Source organism: Taudactylus pleione, unplaced genomic scaffold (genome assembly GCF_031769625.1).
Source record: "Taudactylus pleione unplaced genomic scaffold, aTauple2 ptg000114l, whole genome shotgun sequence".
NCBI lineage: Eukaryota > Metazoa > Chordata > Amphibia > Anura > Myobatrachidae > Taudactylus > Taudactylus pleione.
The window spans coordinates 13450283-13468685 of NW_028284516.1; the positions used below are offsets into that span (position 1 = coordinate 13450283).

The following is an 18403-nucleotide window of genomic DNA, read 5'->3' on the forward strand; positions in this document are numbered from 1 at the left end:
CGCCGGAGTAACAGAGGGCCTGATTCAGACCCGGTCGCAAGCGCTGAGCGCTCGCAACCGGGTCGATGGTGGCCCAGAGCGCATGCGCACGACAGAGCCGGCTCCGTCGTGCGCATGCGTGAGACCCGGATAGCGACGGGCAATCCGTCGCTCCGGGTCTCGTACCAAAGGGGGCGTGCTGTCGATGTTGAGTGACAGCACGCCCCCTTTGGTGGGCGGGCCGGTGGGGTGGCTGCCCAAACGGAGGCGTTCCCATGTGAACACCTCAGTTTGGGGGCGACTCCACTGTCATCACGAGTGATGTCAGTGGGAGAGATTTCGGCTCTGTTAGAGCCGAAATCTCTCTGGGGCTTGCGGCAATGAGACCCTACCACAAGGGTCTCGTAGCAAGCCCGATGGTCGCAATGGTCTTGACCATCGCGACCATCTTCCTGGCCGCTCGCTATAGCTGTGGGTGGTCACCCACAGCTATGCAAGCGGCCAGGAGGCCGTTCTAAAAAAAAAAAAAAAGACCGGCCCTGATTCAGAGCGACCGGGTCTGAATCAGGGTCAGAGTCCAGAACAGAAGTAAGGGGCTTGTTCAGGGCATGAGAGAGAGGATAGGGGAGAGAAGTGAGTCAAGCAGGGAAGAAAAGGAAACTGTGTCGATAGCGTCAATGTTACGCTTAGTAATGGTGGCTTTTGGAGGCAGAGGAGGGGAAGGAGAGAGGGACAGGTTAAAAGAGAGAAGGTGATGGTCAGAAAGTGGGAATGGGGAATTTGAGTGATCAGAAATATCACATCGGTGAGTGAAGACCAGATCAAGCAAATGGCCACTCACATGGGAGGGTGAGGAGGTCCATTGGGAGAGACCAAGTGAAGATGTGAGGGTGAGGAATTTGGAGGCAGAGGATTCTGGGCCTGATTCAGAGCCGGTCGCTATTTGCGGTCATTCGTTCAACAAAAAGGGGTGGCTATTCAAATGAACCGTTCGCTCTTTGCGGTCTGTTGACGCCTCTATGTCTGAACGAGCAAACAAAACTTGCGGTTGTAATTTTGAAAAAGATGCCCCCTGGCCGCTCGCACCATACATCATGTCCGCTATTTATTAGATTAATCGAGTACATCGAACAGCGTATGAACTGCTCGCTATTCTTGGGGCTGGTGTTTGCTACCACAAATTTGCGAGCAGTTCTGGCTATAAAATAACCCAGTGACGTGGTCAATGACGCTCCAGTATTAATTATGCACACCCTTAAAACGCCCGTTTTGACCTTTAAGCACGCCTGCGTTCTGATTTCCACTCCCCGTTTTCAAGCACCTTCCCCTGTTACCACCCACATACGCCTCCTCCTGTCACTCATATTAGCAGGCATTCGCTATTTAGCGAACAAACGATTTTCGGCCGCACTGACTGGTTCGCGCATGCGTATAACGATCCATACGCATGCGCAGTTGGGCAAACATCGCTCGGAGCGAACGAGCGGCTCTGAATCAGGCCCTCTGTGGGGATATCAGTTGGAATATTGAATTCAATATTGAATACAATTATTGGGGGCAGCCATTTTGTGGGCTATACCAATATTAAGAACACAGCAAAGAACTTGATATAACGAAGGAACGTCACTGGAGCCAGCATTGATAGGAATGCGTCAGTGGTTTATGGGTAGACTGCATTTTCATGAATATTGACTTGACTCAAAATGGCTGCTTCCATGCTAAGCAGCATAAAGAGGCATTTTTAATTAGACTCACATACTGTAATCTTGCAGCTCTATAATTGCCTGACATTTTATGTTATACTGACAGTTAATTAGGAATGACCATGTTGTTTTTTCTTAAATGATAAAGTGACAAGTATAATGCACGGTGGCTGCACTTCTGTATAAGAGTCTGCACACCTCTCAGAAATTAACTATATTAGGTGTCAGTGGCATTGTGATTAGATGATTTAATACAACACATTGGACTCATGATCCTTGTGTAAAATAACCACTCAGTGCATAGTTAGCATCAAATAGAGGATCTCTTGTGACCCATAATAGATAAGGTTATACTTCATCTGTCTTTGTAATGTTAGATTTTTGGACTATGCAATAATATGTTTACCTAAGCTCCCCGCTGATTAATTGATTACAGATACTAGTTGTAAATGGGTGCAGTACATTAATTATTGTGTTCTTCTCCGAGCAAGTGTGATGTGGATGGATGCAATGTGCCATTCCGGAACATCACGTCCATAGTGCTGAACTGAATTTCCCCCTATGAATCTAGGCAGTAAGATAGGGAATTCACTTAAAGGCGATGGAAGGCCCAGAGTTACCATAACTCCCCGAGGGTAGGGTACAGGATGCCGGCGCTCAGGATCCAGACTATCAGAATACCGACAGGGTTAGGATACCGACACCTGTCAGTAAGTATCCTAACCCTACCCTCGGTGTTATTTTTCAGCAGGAACAAGCAGGAACTCTGTTCATGAACCACTCATTAACTATGACGTGATGTCCTGGGCCAATATGTGTTTTCAATAAAATACGTTTTATTTTAAAGGCTCTTCTTTTCTAAATAATATATGTACAGTATATAAAATTGTTTTTCTATAGCTCCACTCCCAGTAGCTTCACCCACAGTTCCTGAACTTATTTTTCAAGAAAAATAGCTCTGCCTACCCCTAAACCTAATTCTCCCTCCCCGCTGCCTAAACCTAACCCTCCCCCCTAGTACCTAACCCTAACCTCCCCCTAATCCCAATACTTACCGTCGGGATGCTGGTGCCGGGATTCTGACTTGTTGGGATTCTGTCGCCGGCATTCTAAGCGCCGGTATCCCAACCGCTGGGATTTAAACTACATCACCTCCCAAATATGTGTGCAGCCAGTCATCACCTGTAATTGTATATCCCCCCCCCCCCTCCCCCAAGTGCAAACATTTAGTAATAGAGCAAAACAGGATCTGTAGAAGCATTCAGTATTGGGCTAATAGTTGAACTGCAATCCTCAGTACAATATATGTGGACAACATATGGTACCAACCCTATGGTACTACGATCTCCTGTCACTTACTTTGGATCAGGACCCACAGAGCTGTCTTTGAGTTCTCTGGATACTGGACTGGGTAACGATGAGGATGAAGATGTCGGAGAATGTTGCAGCATTGTTTTGGTAAGTGGATACACAACACACATACACACAAACACACACACACACACCATGCAGAATGTTCAACAGTACATTGGTGTAAATTGTGCCAGTATTTTTTTACTTAATAAAGTAATTCTGCCGTGGCACTGCCCCCACACCGCTAAAGTATCTGAGGTGGTACTCCTGTACTTGTTTGGCACGTGCAGAGGATGTTGGTGTAACCTCTGCTGTCACAGAAGTCCAGCGATCCAATTCCTTACTGTGCTCTGGCTTATCTGGCATAACTGTGTATGTTGGCTTTTGCTGGTGGGTTTTTCTCCGGAGAAAATTATGCCGTACACAGCATTCCATGACGACCCAGTCTGTCTTGTCTACACACAGATTGATGGCTGTGTGAAAGATGCTGAAGAGATTGCTTAAAATCCCAAAGGCATTTTCCACAATCCGCCATGCTCTTGAAAGTCTGTAGTTAATAAATCTGCCTCTCCTTGGGTGAGTGCCCTTTGTGGATATGGCTTCATGATGTTCTCATGTAGTGCGAAGGCATCATCACCTACAAAGACCTCAGCAGACGGTATATTGAGAGTTTTGGACATCAGCTTCTTGTAGAAAGTGGTATGCTTGAAGGAGCCACCATCAGAAGCTCTAACATTCTTGCCAACGTTCACAAACATACATTTTTATTTAGCGTTGACCACAGCCATCCAAACAATACTAAAGAATCCCTTGTAATTGGCGCATGTGGTTATTTGCACCTTTGCTATCCATGGCTCCCCTGCAGTTTGGGAAGTTCCACTGACCATCCAATTCTTCAGCAATACTTTGTGTATCCTCCACAGTTGTAGGGAACTAAAACAGAAAAGAAAAAAAAAAATCACACCTTACCATATCTTTAATATTTTACAGATTGCAACACCAGAACTGCCGTTGGACCTGTCACCTGAAACCAGCTTGAGCAGCGAGCAGTTGGAATGGGAAGGTGCTGGGCAACCACTGCCACCAAAGAAGAAGATGAAAAAGAATGTGATGGCACAGAGGGGCGACCACTACCAGCTGTGACTGCAAGTGCTAGCCAGTGCACTACAAAGCGTTGCAGATGATTGGGATATTTTTGGTTTACACATCGCATGTAGGGTGCGCCATATGACCGAGGACCAGAGGATGCACTTTAAGCGCCTAGTATATAACCTATTGGTAAAGGGGGCAGCCGGGCTACTTCAGGAAGACACTGAGATCATAAACAAGCCTCAACAGTGTGATACAAGTAGTCTCATACAGCCATCCTCCCATAACCCATCAGTGTCAAATACCCCACAAAGCTAGGGTGGTCAGTCCGGCATTGCTAGTGCCATTTACTCTGCCATGATGCAGTATCCACCAAATACAACTTCACATGGCGTTAGCCCACCTGAGGGTTAATTTATTGTTAGTGCCTTTCTTTATGTAAAAAAGGGACCCATTCATCAACTACTTTTTTCATATGTAACGAGTATTAAAACTCATTGTTTATAATATATAGGGCTCAATTAAATTCAGCGCAATGCTGAATAGACCTGGGAGGGAGCATCCAGAGCTATTCAATTCAGCACGCTGTTTGGTCCGACAGTTGCCAGTTAAGACGGAGAATACCGGTTCTCGCCACTTAACCTGGGTGTTTAGTCGTGTGATCCGGCATTCTCAGACTAAAGTGCCGGCCGCAAGGCTGTTAGCGCCGCACTAAGCCGGAAAACAGCCTCGCGGCCGGCACTTTTGTCGGATTTCTCCTCGCACCCGCAGGGGGGTGCAAAAAGAAATCCTTTAGTTGGACCAAACAGCGCGCTGAATTGAATAGCTCCGGGAGCTCCCTCCCGAGGCTATTCAGCATTGCGCTGAATTGAATAAAGCCCATAGTGTTTTAGCTAATCGGCTCCTAGTTGTCATTTTTCAAACATATGACAGTTATAGTAGCTGATTGGCTGGAGCACCAATTTTCATACGCAATGAGTTTTAACTCTAGTTGCGTATGATATAACTTGCTGATAACTAAGCCTTATCTCAATTCTTCTGGTTTAAAATGTATAGTTCTTGTATTATAAGAGGTATGTTCTACATTTCACAGTTTCCCTCTGCATCTTCTAGTGAGGGGCAGAACCTTCCCTAAATTATTGTCAAGTTGCAGATGATAAAAACTTTGGGGCCCATTTATCAACAAATGTTATCATAAAAGTTTTAAAACTCATTGCGTATGATATATGATGCTCCAGCCATTCAGCTCCTATAACTGTCACATGTTTGAAAAATGACAGTTGGAAGCTGATTGGCTGGAGGAGCATCATATATCATACGCCAACAAGTTTTACAATTTATTGCATTTGATAAAACTTGTTGATAAATGGGCCCGAAGTTTATTATTTCATATGTGAGAAATGTTGAAAGGTGTATAAAAAAAGTTATTTAAAAAAAAATAATAATTATATGTATTTTTTTATTATGCTGTAAATGCTATTTTACACTATAAAAATAAATTCTAAAAGTTATTTAAGAAAAAAATAACACTTTTGTATTATATAATAATTTTTTATTATATTGCATGATTTATATGGTGCTAATTTCCTAGTACTCTTTTTAATAAAAAATGTAAAAAAAAAATTTCACAAAAATAACAGACTTGTGTTTTTTTTACCTTTTAAATACTGCTGTTTTAGGATCTGATTCAGCAGAGGACAGAATTGCAAAGCCACACACAAGTGGTTTTGCAATACTGTTCTGCAAAAATTAAAATGCAGGAGGTGTCTGACACCTCCTTGCTGCATCTGCGATCCCAGCACTACAACCTGGGATCCACATTGCGACCATCGGTCATACTGGTTGCCCCTTGGGTCAGGCTGCGGTAGCTGAAGCTTACCGTAGCCTTGCCGGGTCCTGACAGCCTGCGAGGCCAGGAAGTCTGTGTCAGTGAACGCAGATCCTGGCCTTGCCACTCCCAGAAAACGGGGACGACACCCACGTTTCCGGGAATGCAGGTTGTCCCCGCATCGGCCCGCAAATGCCTTTGCCTGTCAGTCAGGCAGGGGTATACGGGGGCCTCTGTGCGATTTCGCAGGACCCGTTTTAAACATGTGTAGAACGGGTCCTGTCCATGTGCAGATTCTCGATAATCAGGAATCTGCCTTGAGCAGTGAAAGCTGTATCAGACCCTTAGTACAGAAATGACGGCTTTGCAGGTCTCCGGAATAATGTTCCCCAAAGCTTGAGGTGAGATGAGGGAGCAAAATTTCAGGTCAGCCAGGGATTTCCCAGTAGCCAGGAATCGCAGGGTAGCAACCAGCCTCTCCTCAGCAGGGATAGCCCTCCGCAACCTTGTATTCTGCCTCTGGATGGGAGTCACCAGATGCGGTAAATCCTGGAAGGTGCCATCATCCATATGCAGGAAATCACGATAATCCTTGGGATTATTTTTCCGAATCTCCTGAAGCAAAGGCATGTGAGAGACATGATCTCTCTGCAGCAGCATTCGCTCCTTTGTCCAGCAGGACCTCTGCACTCTTCTCCTCTTCTGTGCCCTCATCATATCACCATACCCACAGTGTATGATGCCCAAACTTGATAGCGAAAAGTATCCATCACAAACAAGTATAGTGTAATACCCCGAAAAGGTGAGAATACAAATGTCAAGGTGTGGGAGAAAGCTGGAGTTACCTCTGTGGTGGATCAGTCTTCTTAGTTCTTCCTTTGGTGCAACTCTCAACTCAGACCAAACAGAATTGCAGCCACAATGTATGCCAATCATTTTTGTATTTATTAAGAATGACACCAAACGATGGCTGGAATGGTTCAGATTTACTAAAATTAATCAATGAAGTAGTTCACACATAACGTTCAATATGCACAACCTCACTTTCATTATGAATTATCTGGCTCTGCACAATGAGCCTAACATAACAATATTACTACAGACTTAACTAACAGGGACTATAATACCTGCAGTTCTAGGTCACATTTGAGTTCCTGTGTGTACACGTTGGGGCCTGTAATTGCATGCATCCACAAAATAGTTTTCTGCTTAAACAGTATTGTTGCAGCAGCAGCAGCGCTGTTGTTGAGATAATAGCAGCTATATCGATGCCACAAAACGACTGCCTGTGACTGTAACCAATAAGCTTTCTCTCACCAAATCCCAGGTAGGATCTCAGGATGCAACTGCCCCTCCGGAAGGTAGGCACAGCTTACTGGAACACATTTGCTTTGTGCTAACCACATTAAAACAGACTCTGGCACTGCAAGTCCCAGCCACTCTTTTGCTGCAGCTGGTTTCCTCTGCTTCTGTACAGGACCCTCACTCTCAGCACACACAGACCCCTCATGTGTAATGGCCGCAGCCTCTGTCAGCTTCTCCTCCAAATGCCATTTTAGCCTGCTGGCCATAACTCTCCTCACCCCAACTGTCTTTTTTTCTTTTAGATCAATTTTATTAAAAAATGTCACTGGCCTCTAACTCCCTTTTCCAAGATGGCCAATGAGATCTCATCTCTTATAGATAACCGTTGACCGAAACATCTGTAAGATAATAGTCTGCAATGGCGGGGTATTATCTGTGGCTGGGGCAGGTCTTTAAGTGATACCACGCACCTTCACAATAGAAGCACTTTGTTGAGGCAAGCAAAACAAAGCAGAGCAGTAAACTTTATGTACAGCATTCAGCAGGTATAAACCAAGCCACACTAGTCACAGAGCATAACTGCAGATACCTAGAAAAGGGTCTTGTTTTTCGTCCCTAGAAAGTACAGCCTGTTATTTTAAATTTTGAAAAAATCTTTAAGATGGTCATCTGGTGTTTTAAAAGCAAACAATGTATTGATAACGACCTAACGACTGAATGTCGTAAGATATATCGTTCAGTCGTTTGAAAGATTGCACAGTATGGCCCTGATTTAGAGCCGGATGCTCTGACCAGAGCGCTCGCTCTGAATCAGGGCCCACCTCCATTAAAATGGAGCGTCCTCCTGGACGCTCGTATAGCTGTGGGTCACCACCCACGGCATATACGAGCGTCCAACAAGATGGTCGCGATGGTCTTGACCATCGCGACCATCGGACTTGCGAGTGAAACCCTGTGGTCGGGTTTCTCAACCGCAAGGCCAGGAGTGATTTTGGCTCTATCAGAGCCAAAATCACTCCCACTGACATCACTAGTGATGTCAGTGGGGCCGGCTTCAGACGGTAGGCGTTCCCATAGGAACGCCTCCGTCTGGCAGGCCCGCCCCCGGAACGCCCACCAAAGGCGGCGTGCTGTCAATCAAAATCGACAGCACGCCCCCTTTGGTGCGAGACCCGGAGCGATGGAAAGTCCTTCGCTCGCCGGGTCTCGCGCATGCACACGACGGAGCTCCCTCCGTCGTGCGCATGCGCAGTGGGGACCATCGACCCACTTGCGAGCGTACTGCCGCTCGCGAGTGGGTCTGAATGACCCCCTATGTACTCATTATGGGGCTGATTCAGCAGTGCATGCAAGTGTACTGCTGATCGCAGATTCCTGATTATCGGGAACTGCTTAGCGGTGCGAGGTCAGTCGGCATTCCCGGAAATGGAGGCGTGTTCAACCCATTTTCCGGGAGGGACAAGGCCAGGGACTGCATCGACCAACAGTGTCCTGGCCTCACAAGTCCACCAGTCTGAGTAAGCTGAGGTTTACTCAGCTGGCTGGTGGCCCCGCGCCGTCCACATTCGCGACCATCGACCACTGATGGCTGCGATGGTGATCCCAGCCTGCGACCTTCGTCGCAGTGCTGGAGATCGCAAATGCAGCAGGGGGGGGTGCAGCTTTGCAATTGCGATCCTTGCTGAATAACATTCTGTATCATCTGTTCTGGGGTTTAAGGAAAATCGGGACGACCGTCGGCGTCGTTTGCACATCGTCTTGTGTGTACCCAGCTTTAGATGTTATAATTGAGATGTCTATAGCAGTGATTCGCAAACTCTGTCCTCAGGACCCCAAACAGTGCATGTTTTCCAGGTCCCCTCACAGAATAACAAGTGAAATAATTAGCTCCACCCGTGAATCTTTTAAAATGTATCGGTGAGTAATGACTACACCTGTGTACCTGCTGGGTGACCTGGAAAACGTGAACTGTGTGGGATCCCGAGGACAGAGTTTGAGAACCTCTGATCTAGAGCATTATGCTGTGTGCAGCTAATGAGAAGTGCAGATAAGTGACACAGAACTGTCAGCACTATAATTTGACCAGTTACAGTAGATTGAACAATAGCCATTATTCTCGTCATTAAACAGCAATTTATTGGGTCATGTTTTCACATATCATTTTTGCAGCTGTCAGTTGGATTCATGTTCGATTTTAGTGTATAACACAGAAGGAGAGACGTGATGTAGAATACTTTTCTCTTTGACTTTCAACTTGAACAATGGCCTGACACTTGATATTTTGTTCATTTTAGCCGGAAAGGGTCTACTTTCAAGTCTACTTGCCCAAGGGTGGGAAAGAGAGGAGCGCGCCCATGTTCTTCTCTAAGAAGTGGAGTATTGGGAAGGTTGTGGATTATGCAGCTTCTATAGCAAGCCTGAGAAATGAGAACAACAAGGCAGCATCCAAGGTGCGTTATATATACAGATAACGGTTACTCCTCTAATACAGAATTTTATCTTAGCACTAAATAATTGTTATTGGAATGACTGCATGATAACACCTCCTCTCACTGTCATTATATTTATTACCCATCTACTAAATGATGCCTGTGCAATTATATGTTCTGAAAGCTTCTAGTGTAATAAAAAAAATAATAATAAAACTGACCAATGACTGACTGTATATTATGCATGCTAGTGGCTCCTAGAATTAGATCCACATCTCTCACATGGAAAAACAGACAATCGCTTCTTTATATATTAATAAAGTGTAACCTGGCTCCAAAGGCCTGATTGAGAATGGAGCGCAATCCGACCATAATTGCTCCCACATTGCATACACCGAACTACATGCCAGGGCCGAAGCTAGGATTTTTGGCACTCGGGACAAGACAGTAATTTGGCGCACCCCCTGGTAATTCCCCCATATTAATGCCCACTGCAGCAGTGCCCCTATAGTAATGCCCCCTTCAGCAGTGCACCTATAGTAGCCCCTGTAGTAGTGCCCATATAGTAATTCCCCTGTAGTAGTGCCCATATGGTAATGCCCCTGTAGTGCCGCTTACACAAAAAAAAAAAAAAAATACTTACCTTAAACCCCACTCCTATGTCCGTCGCCATCCGGTCTGCCCGGCTGCTCCTCGGAACTATGGGAGAGACATCATGACGTCTCTCCCATAGTGCCTGTGGGGAGAGCCGGAAGCTGGAGTTCAAGAGAGAACTCTGGCTACCGCGGCGCTGCAGGGAAGGAGCTGGGCGCCCGCTGGTGATAAAATCTCAGCGGGCGTTCGGCTTGGAGCCCCCCTGCGGCGTGGAGCTGGGGAACACCGGCAGCAGGTGCAGCGGCACACCCGATGCACGTGCACCTCCAGCCCCCTCCATAGTTGCAGCCCTGTACATGCGTATGTTCCTCTATATACAGAGTTGGACTCATCTGTGTGGCTGGACTGCCCCCATGCACGTGCACCAGCCCCATACAAAGCGTATTAGTAGTAGTATTCTCTCTACGTCTCATGGCCTTTGACCTCATTGTGTCATAGGTCCCCATTCAAAGTTGGACGCTACTCTGATGCTTGCACAGTTGGCCAATGTTCTTTGTGCTGAGCATGCATCTGAGTTGCACTGCGTATGTGTTGCGATGGTTTACAGACGGCAGCTGTAGTGAGAATTTGGACGCGGAGTGATTGACAGTCAGTATGCCGTCATGGGAGGTAAAGGGGGGTGGGTAGACAAATGCGGGCGTTATGAAACTCCTGCACTATTACATTAGAGCCCCTTTATGGAGGGTCTTGTGCTGTTAACCACCCACTGTTCCTTTAGTGTTGGACGCACACACCAGTACTTAGGCGACCGCTAGGTTTTGTACCTCAGAACAGTAGGTGCTTATGCAACAGACAGGTGATCAGTGGGTAATAACTGGAGTAGTAGTGTATAAGCAACAGTAATATGGCAAGGACACCGTTAACTGAAGTACTGTCAACAACCACTAGTTTTGTCTAGTACACTGGAACAGGTAGTAGCAAGGGTATAATATGCAGACAGGAAATGGACATCATGTAGAGTAATACAATTCTTGAAGTGCAGCATAGTACTTAACCACAGGTGGAATGCAAGTAATAGTACACTGAGATCTGCACCACAGTTCTTAATGTAGTAGCAATGGCTAAATACAGCAGCAGCATAGTACAGCAACCCAATGTAGAAAAGCAGTGGTATTGAAACAGTGATTCCAGCAAGGTACAGGTGAATAATGAATGAACAGGTCACACAGCAGTATACTAAGGAAAATATATCAGCAGGGGTAATGCACAGTAGGGAAACACTTAGCTGAATAAATCCTTCAGGAAGACAGCTAGCGTTATCTGGAACAGTAACCAAGAACGGGGTCCGAATTACAAGGCTCCAAGAAGAACTATCACCAGCATAGAAGTGTGGAACCGACTGCCTTTTAACAGCACTGAAAGCCAATCAGCACTTTAATTAAACATATGAATTGCAGCTGCTGGGCTGCACATAGCAGTAACAAAGACAGGACCAGAAGGCGCTGCGACTGCAAAGAGTCCTGGTAGCCTAGCCACCACTGGCACCACCAGATAATGCAACTTGCATGATGCGGCGTCCCGGTCGCCTAGCAATGCCCGGGACTCGCGATGGAGGAGTGCTGCAACGGTGGGTCATAACACGCAGCCAGTGACTGCGTCTGTATACGCAGATTCACTGGCCCTGGCGACTTGGTTCCAAGGGACATTCTGAGCAGCCATAGGGTTACTCAGACGTCTGATGGTGTGACTGATGGTGTGTCTTTGTACATAAGCTGCAGATTAGAGTCACAGCCAGTGACAGAAAATTACAGCAGCTGCTTCATTAGCATAAATTCTCTGTATCGCTGCATACAAAGACGCAGTCGCGACGGGATCAGCCTCCACCTCTGAATCAGGCCCATAGTGCTATAACATGAGATTGTATGGTTCCTCTTTTCATCTCGCATCTATATACATATCTCATGTACATATGTTGTCACTGTTCCCCTGCAGAAGCTGAGAGTGTGTCACGCTGCGACGGGAGAGACGCTACCACTGGACAGCTCCGTGGAAATGTGGCTCTCTAGTTCCGAGAATCCCTTATACAATGGGGGGACCATCATCATAGAGTATCTGGATAATGAGGGCAGCGCCATTGAAGATACCAATTCATATTTAATATAATGTCAGAACATTGAATATAGACATTGAGAAATGTTCATATCCATTCAATAAATGTTTATTTTCTTTAAATGTTTTTATGTTGTTCCTATTAAACATTTTCTTTTTTTTTTTTAATCATTTTGTTTTTATTAAGAACAAGTTTCTAGAGTTTCAAAAGTATAAACAATTCAAAACAAAACACACAGTCATCAGCAGCATATATAACAAAAATACATATGCAGAAAAATCACGTTCACTGAATAAAACGCATGTAAAACATATACAGTACATTCATATAACAGACTTACAAATTTCCGAGAAAATCGCCTAATAAAAAAAAAATACAACAAATATCAGTACTTAAACATAAAGACCCACTACGATATTCAGTATATTGCTAGATGAGTAAACATAACAATTGCCTACGCCCAAGCCCACGCATACATATCCCACCCATGCAAAAAATTAAATAAAAATAGTTATATATTTGCAGCAACATCATTAAATCTACCTAATCTTGAGTGACACCATCTATCCCACTTATCATGAAATTTAGACAGATTATTACGGGATCTGAACATATGTTTTTCATGTCTGATTACATCTCCTACCAGGATTCTCCACTTAAGTATGTCAGGCGGGTCAGATGCAAACCATTTTCGAGCCACAATGACCTTGGCCAAAGTAGAAAGACACATGACATAACGATATATAATACCAAAGAGTATGTTTCATCTAAATCGAGTCCAAATAAACATAGCTCAGGACTGAATCTTGGTAAAGAGGGTTCCGTTACCAGGATATCCCTCCATACCAGTTCCCAAAATTTAAAAACTAGCGGGCATTCCCATAAGTACCAAAACCCAGCATTTTCATCCTGACATCGGGGGCACATAGAATCTTCCCTAAGGCCAGCACGGTGCAAAAAAACAGGTGTACGATAAACTCCTATGCAGGACATAAAAATGGACCTGTTGGTATCTAACACATGGTGTAGTATATTTAATTGAGCCTAGTAATTGAGACCAGTGTTCAACCGAGAGTGGGCCCAAATCTCTTTCCCATTTTAACTTAAGAGGCAAAAATAATTCTGGACCGAGATTATCATTAAGAACTGAATAAATAGAGGGCACCCTACCCCTAGACCCCAGCAATAAAACTAAGGACTTGACAGGAGACTGTGAGAGTACAGGAGAAGCACCTGCAAATTGTGTGCGAACAGCATGTTGCATGTGCAGATAACGAAAATATGCTGTATTTGGGATATCAAAATCAGATTGTAACTGCTGGAATGACTTAAGACTTTAGGTCAAATATATGAGGATGGAAATTTTAACACACTTCAGAATCCAAATATTATCTGCCGATAGTTTATGTAGTTCAAAGTAAAATATATTAAACCAAAGAGGGAAGTCAGCCTCTACATCAGACCAGTCAAAAAGGGTGTGAGCATATCGCCAAATTAACAAAGCCTGACGAAGTAGAGGAGGTAGTCTAGAGGCAGACATACCAGAGAGTAGAAACAATAAGGGGACAAGGAAAGCTCCCACACGCTCAGCCAGGAACCCCAGTAATGTTGCACCCGCGGATCCAGACACTGACTCACCCAGATGGGCCAATTGAGCGGCCATGTAATATAACCGAAGATTAGGTAAAGCCAACCCTCCAGCAACTCTAGACCTACTAAGGGCTTTAGTAGAAATTCTAGCAGGCCCATGACCCCATATAAAAGACGCAAGTATACTCTCAACAACTGAAAACACCCTCTTGGCAACATATACTGGAGAAAGTTGTAAAATATACAAATATTTGGGTTGAATACACATCTTAAATAGATTTATTCCCCCCAAAACTGATAGGGGCAATTTTTCCATACATGAACCTTCGTTTTAAAAGTAGCTGTTAAAGGGTCAATATTTTGTGAAATATAATCCGAGGCTAAGGACGTAATCCATACACCCAGGTATTTAAATCTTAAGGTCTACTGCAAGGGACAGGACCACCGCTCTCGGTCAGGAATATGGCCAGAAATAGGGAATATGCTGGATTTATGCCAATTGATAAGTAGCCCTGAAAAAACACCAAACAATTCAATAATATGCAGCATTGACTTCAATGGGGGTCATTCAGACCCACTCGCGAGCGGCAGTACGCTCGCAAGTGGGTCGATGTTCCCCACTGCGCATGCGCACGACGGAGGGAGCTCCGTCATGCGCATGCACGAGACCCGGCGAGCGACGGGCTTTCCATCGCTCGGGGTCTCACACCAAAGGGGGCGTGCTGTCGATGTTGATTGACAGCACGCCCCCTTTGGTGGGCGTGCCGGGGGCGTGCCTGCCAGACGGAGGCGTTCCCATGGGAACGCCTACCGTCTGAAGCCGGCCCCACTGACATCACTAGTGATGTCAGTGGGAGTGATTTTGGCTCTGATAGAGCCAAAATTACTCCTGGGCTTGCGGCTGGGAAACCCGACCGCAGGGTTTCCCTCGCAAGTCCGATCGTCGCGATGGTCAAGACCATCGCGACCATCTTTTTGCACGCTCGTATATGCTGTGGGTGGTGACCCACAGCTATACGAGCGTCCAGGAGGACGCTCCATTTTAATGGAGGAGGGCCCTGATTCAGAGCGAGCGCTCTGGTCAGAGCGTCCGGCTCTGAATCAGGGCCAATATCCTCAACTACACCAACTTTAATACCTTGAACATCTGGATCAACACGCAGCAAACAAGTCAGAGGCTCAATAGCTATGGCGAAAAGGGCAGGGGATAACTGGCAACCCTGATGAGTCCCCCACGCTAAAGGAAAAGAAGCAGACATATACCCATTTACAGATACTCGGGCTGCCAGAGAAGAATTCGGGAGACGAATCCAATAAATGAAGCGGGCCAAAAGCAAACCTGTGAAGCACGGCCCACAAATAAGCCCACTCCACTGAGTCAAAGGCCTTAGCGGCATCCAAAGACACCACCAGAGCTGGCCCTAGGCATAGGCATTATAAGCAAATGCCTAGGGGCAACTCAGAATGCTAGGGGCATTCCAGGGCTCTGCCTGTCTGTCCCCCTCCACCGCCTGCCGCTAGCCCCCACCTCCTCCGGCGCCTGCCGCTGGTGTAACTTAATGAGCACTGCCCCAAGAGCGTCATCTACAAAAGGGGATCCATCTCTTCCCCCTTCTCGGCAGCTGCTACTGGGTCCATTGAAGCTGCTGCTGCTGCACCTGTAACGCTGTACAACATGCAGCGGCAGCCTGCTGCACAGAAGTGCACACACTGCACTGTGGGCTGAACCAGGAGGGAGGCTCTTCACAAAGTCCCGCCCCCTGCTGTTTCCCCTCTTTCCTCCCCTTTCCTTCCCGCTCCTCCACTGCGCTGTACCTGACCCCTCCTTCGCTGGAAGCAGGGGAAACCTGTAAGTGCAGAGCAGTGACGTCAGGCACATATCGGCAGGAGCAGGACTTGGGACATCAGCGGGAGAAGGGAGTCGGAGTACCGGTGATGAGTACAGAGGTACCTCAGAGCGTCCTTGCTGTGTGGATGGCGGGTGGCAGCCAGGAAGCGGGACTCCCAGATGCGGCCAGCACTTGGTGGCTCTACAGTGCGCCAGGTAAGAAAGAATGGGGGTAAGTCTGCCTGGAAAGGGGGGAAGGGTTCTAAGTGTGCCCAGTAATGGAAGGGGGGTGCTAAATATAGCCACTTAGTGAGGGGTTGCTATGTGTGCCCAGTAAAAGGGGGAGGATTAATAAGTGTGCCCAGAAAGGGAAGGGAGGGTGGTACCAAGTGAGCCCAAGATGGGGTTGGCACCAGAGGAGTAGCATGGAATCATGGTGCCCGGAGAAAGTGCAGGTCATAGCGCCCCCCCCCCCCCCCCTCCCTGTACTGAACAGTGCTAGTGGGGTATGGCCAGCCTGCGGGGGAATACTGAAGTGAAGAGAAAAGCAGCAAACAGTGGCAGTATCATGCTGGGCATTGAGGTCCCACTGGGGGAATAGAACGCTTTGGTGACCTGACATTAAGGAGTAGCTACTTTGACACTGTTTATTTATGTATAGCACCTAGGATCTGACTTTTATCTCCTTTGCATCATTGTTGTCAGTCAATAGAGGAGATTGTATTATATATTCTGATCATTTAACTTAAAGTGACAGAATACATGTGCTAGAGTGAGATTCCACAGGGTGCATAGCTAATGCAGCGATTACTGCACCAAGCTGCTGTCACTGGAGTGTGAACACCTATTGCAAATATACATTGCACCTATATTAATGTGAGTGCTACTAACCATGTCATGTTCTGTCTACCACCATTATTATTATTCCAGGTCTCCTAATAATATATTTTAAAAATCCGTAACTTATTTAGGATATAGAGCAAACTAACCGAGATAAAACTAACAGGCGGTCGTCATACTATGTAGCTCCCCATTTTGGCGCCCGGAGCTCATGCTCCACTGGAACCACCGTCGCTACTCCCCTGGGTGGCACTGTCTCCTCTGTCCTGATCCTGTTCCTGTCACCTCTAGGCCTTTAACCCCTGTCCTGGGTTTTGTCTCCTCTGTCCTACCCTGCCCTTTTTGTCCCTCTTTCCTGGCTCTGTCACCTCTGTCCTGTCACCTCTGCCCTGGCCCTATCCCCTTTTTCCTGGCCCTGTCACCTCTATTCTGGCCCCTCTGTCCTGGCCCTGTCACCTCTATCCGGGCCCCTCTGTCCTGTCCCCACTGTCCTGTCACCTCTGCCCTGCCCTATCCCCTTTTTCTTGGCTCTGTCACCTCTGTCCTGTCACCTCTTCTCTGGCCCTATCCCCTTTTTCCTGGCCCTGTCACCTCTATCCTGGCCCCTCTGTCCCTGTCCCCACTGTCCTGTCACCTCTGCCCTGGCCCTATCCCCTCTTTCTGCAGATATATCCATCAGCTGTGTACCCACTTTAAGATTGGTGGTGGATTATCTTCTAGGGGGCACCAGCCAAAATCTTGCCTAGGGCACCAAATTGGCTAGGGCCGGCCCTGGACACCACCACTGCCTCCTTCCCGAGCAAATCACTTCTTTGTAAATGATAAAATAATCTGCGAAGATTCTGGACCGGCATAAAACCAGTCTGGTCAGGGTGTATAAGGGACGTAATTACTGAATTCAAACGTGTAGCAAGAATTTTTACATCCGTAGCTAACAAAGAAATCGGACGGTAAGATTCAGGTAGAGTAGGGTCCTTCCCAGGTTTGGCCAGCACTACAATAATGGCTTCAGACATAGAAGGTGGCAAAGATCCCCCTTCAAATAAAGAACTAAACAAATCTAATAAATACGGAACAAAATAGTCTTTAAATTGTCTGTATACTTCCACAGGAATCCCATCACTGCCAGGAGTCAGAGGCGGGAAAGGAAGAAATAGCTGCATCAATTTCCTCCAACGTGAATGGGGCATCTAAATATGTAATAGCCTCTTGAGTAAACTTCGGCAGGGTAACCCGATCCAAGTAATACTGCAGCTGGTCAGTTGAATAAGAAACTCTGGTAGCATGCAGAGAGGAATAGTAGTCGCAAAACACCTCCGGTATATCAGCACCCAAACTACACGGCTGACCACTAGAATTAAGAATACACTGAATAATATTAGTATGGGAGTCCTCCTTAGCCAGAAAAGCCAAATAACGTCATCCAGCCTGATAATAATAATTATGTCTAGGGAAGAGTAACCTGCGCCTGGATTTCTCAAAAAGATACTCCGACCACTCCCTCTGAGCGCCCAGCCACAATTCCCGATCCAAGGGCAATTGGGATAGAGTGTATTGAGACTCCAACTGTAAGCACAATATTTCAAGTCGAGATTCCTCCTTTCTGTTATGCATTTTTATTTCAGAAATACATTTAATGAAGGAGTCCCGCATACAGTATATGCTTTAAATGCATCATGCCTAGTATTAGAATTTGGATGGGAGAGATGATCTAAATTAAAATCTTTCCATGCTGCAATAAGCTCAGAACTGGCT

General features: G+C 46.3%; 1 protein-coding gene across 3 annotated transcripts in view; it reads left to right on the plus strand.

Moving 5' to 3' along the window:
• Positions 1 to 12557, plus strand: part of ZFAND1 (zinc finger AN1-type containing 1) — a 41432-nt gene extending 28875 nt beyond the window's left edge. For 2 of the 3 annotated variants that reach the window (XM_088471410.1, XM_088471412.1), the window contains exons 7-8: positions 9552 to 9707; positions 12273 to 12557. In XM_088471410.1, coding sequence (XP_088327536.1) covers positions 9552 to 9707; positions 12273 to 12443 — 327 coding nt within the window. In that variant the 3' untranslated portion in view covers positions 12444 to 12557. Of the gene's footprint in view, positions 1 to 4025; positions 4636 to 9551; positions 9708 to 12272 lie in introns of those variants that run through there. The other variant, XM_088471414.1, reaches the window with a different exon arrangement.
• Positions 12558 to 18403: the final 5846 nt, after the last annotated feature.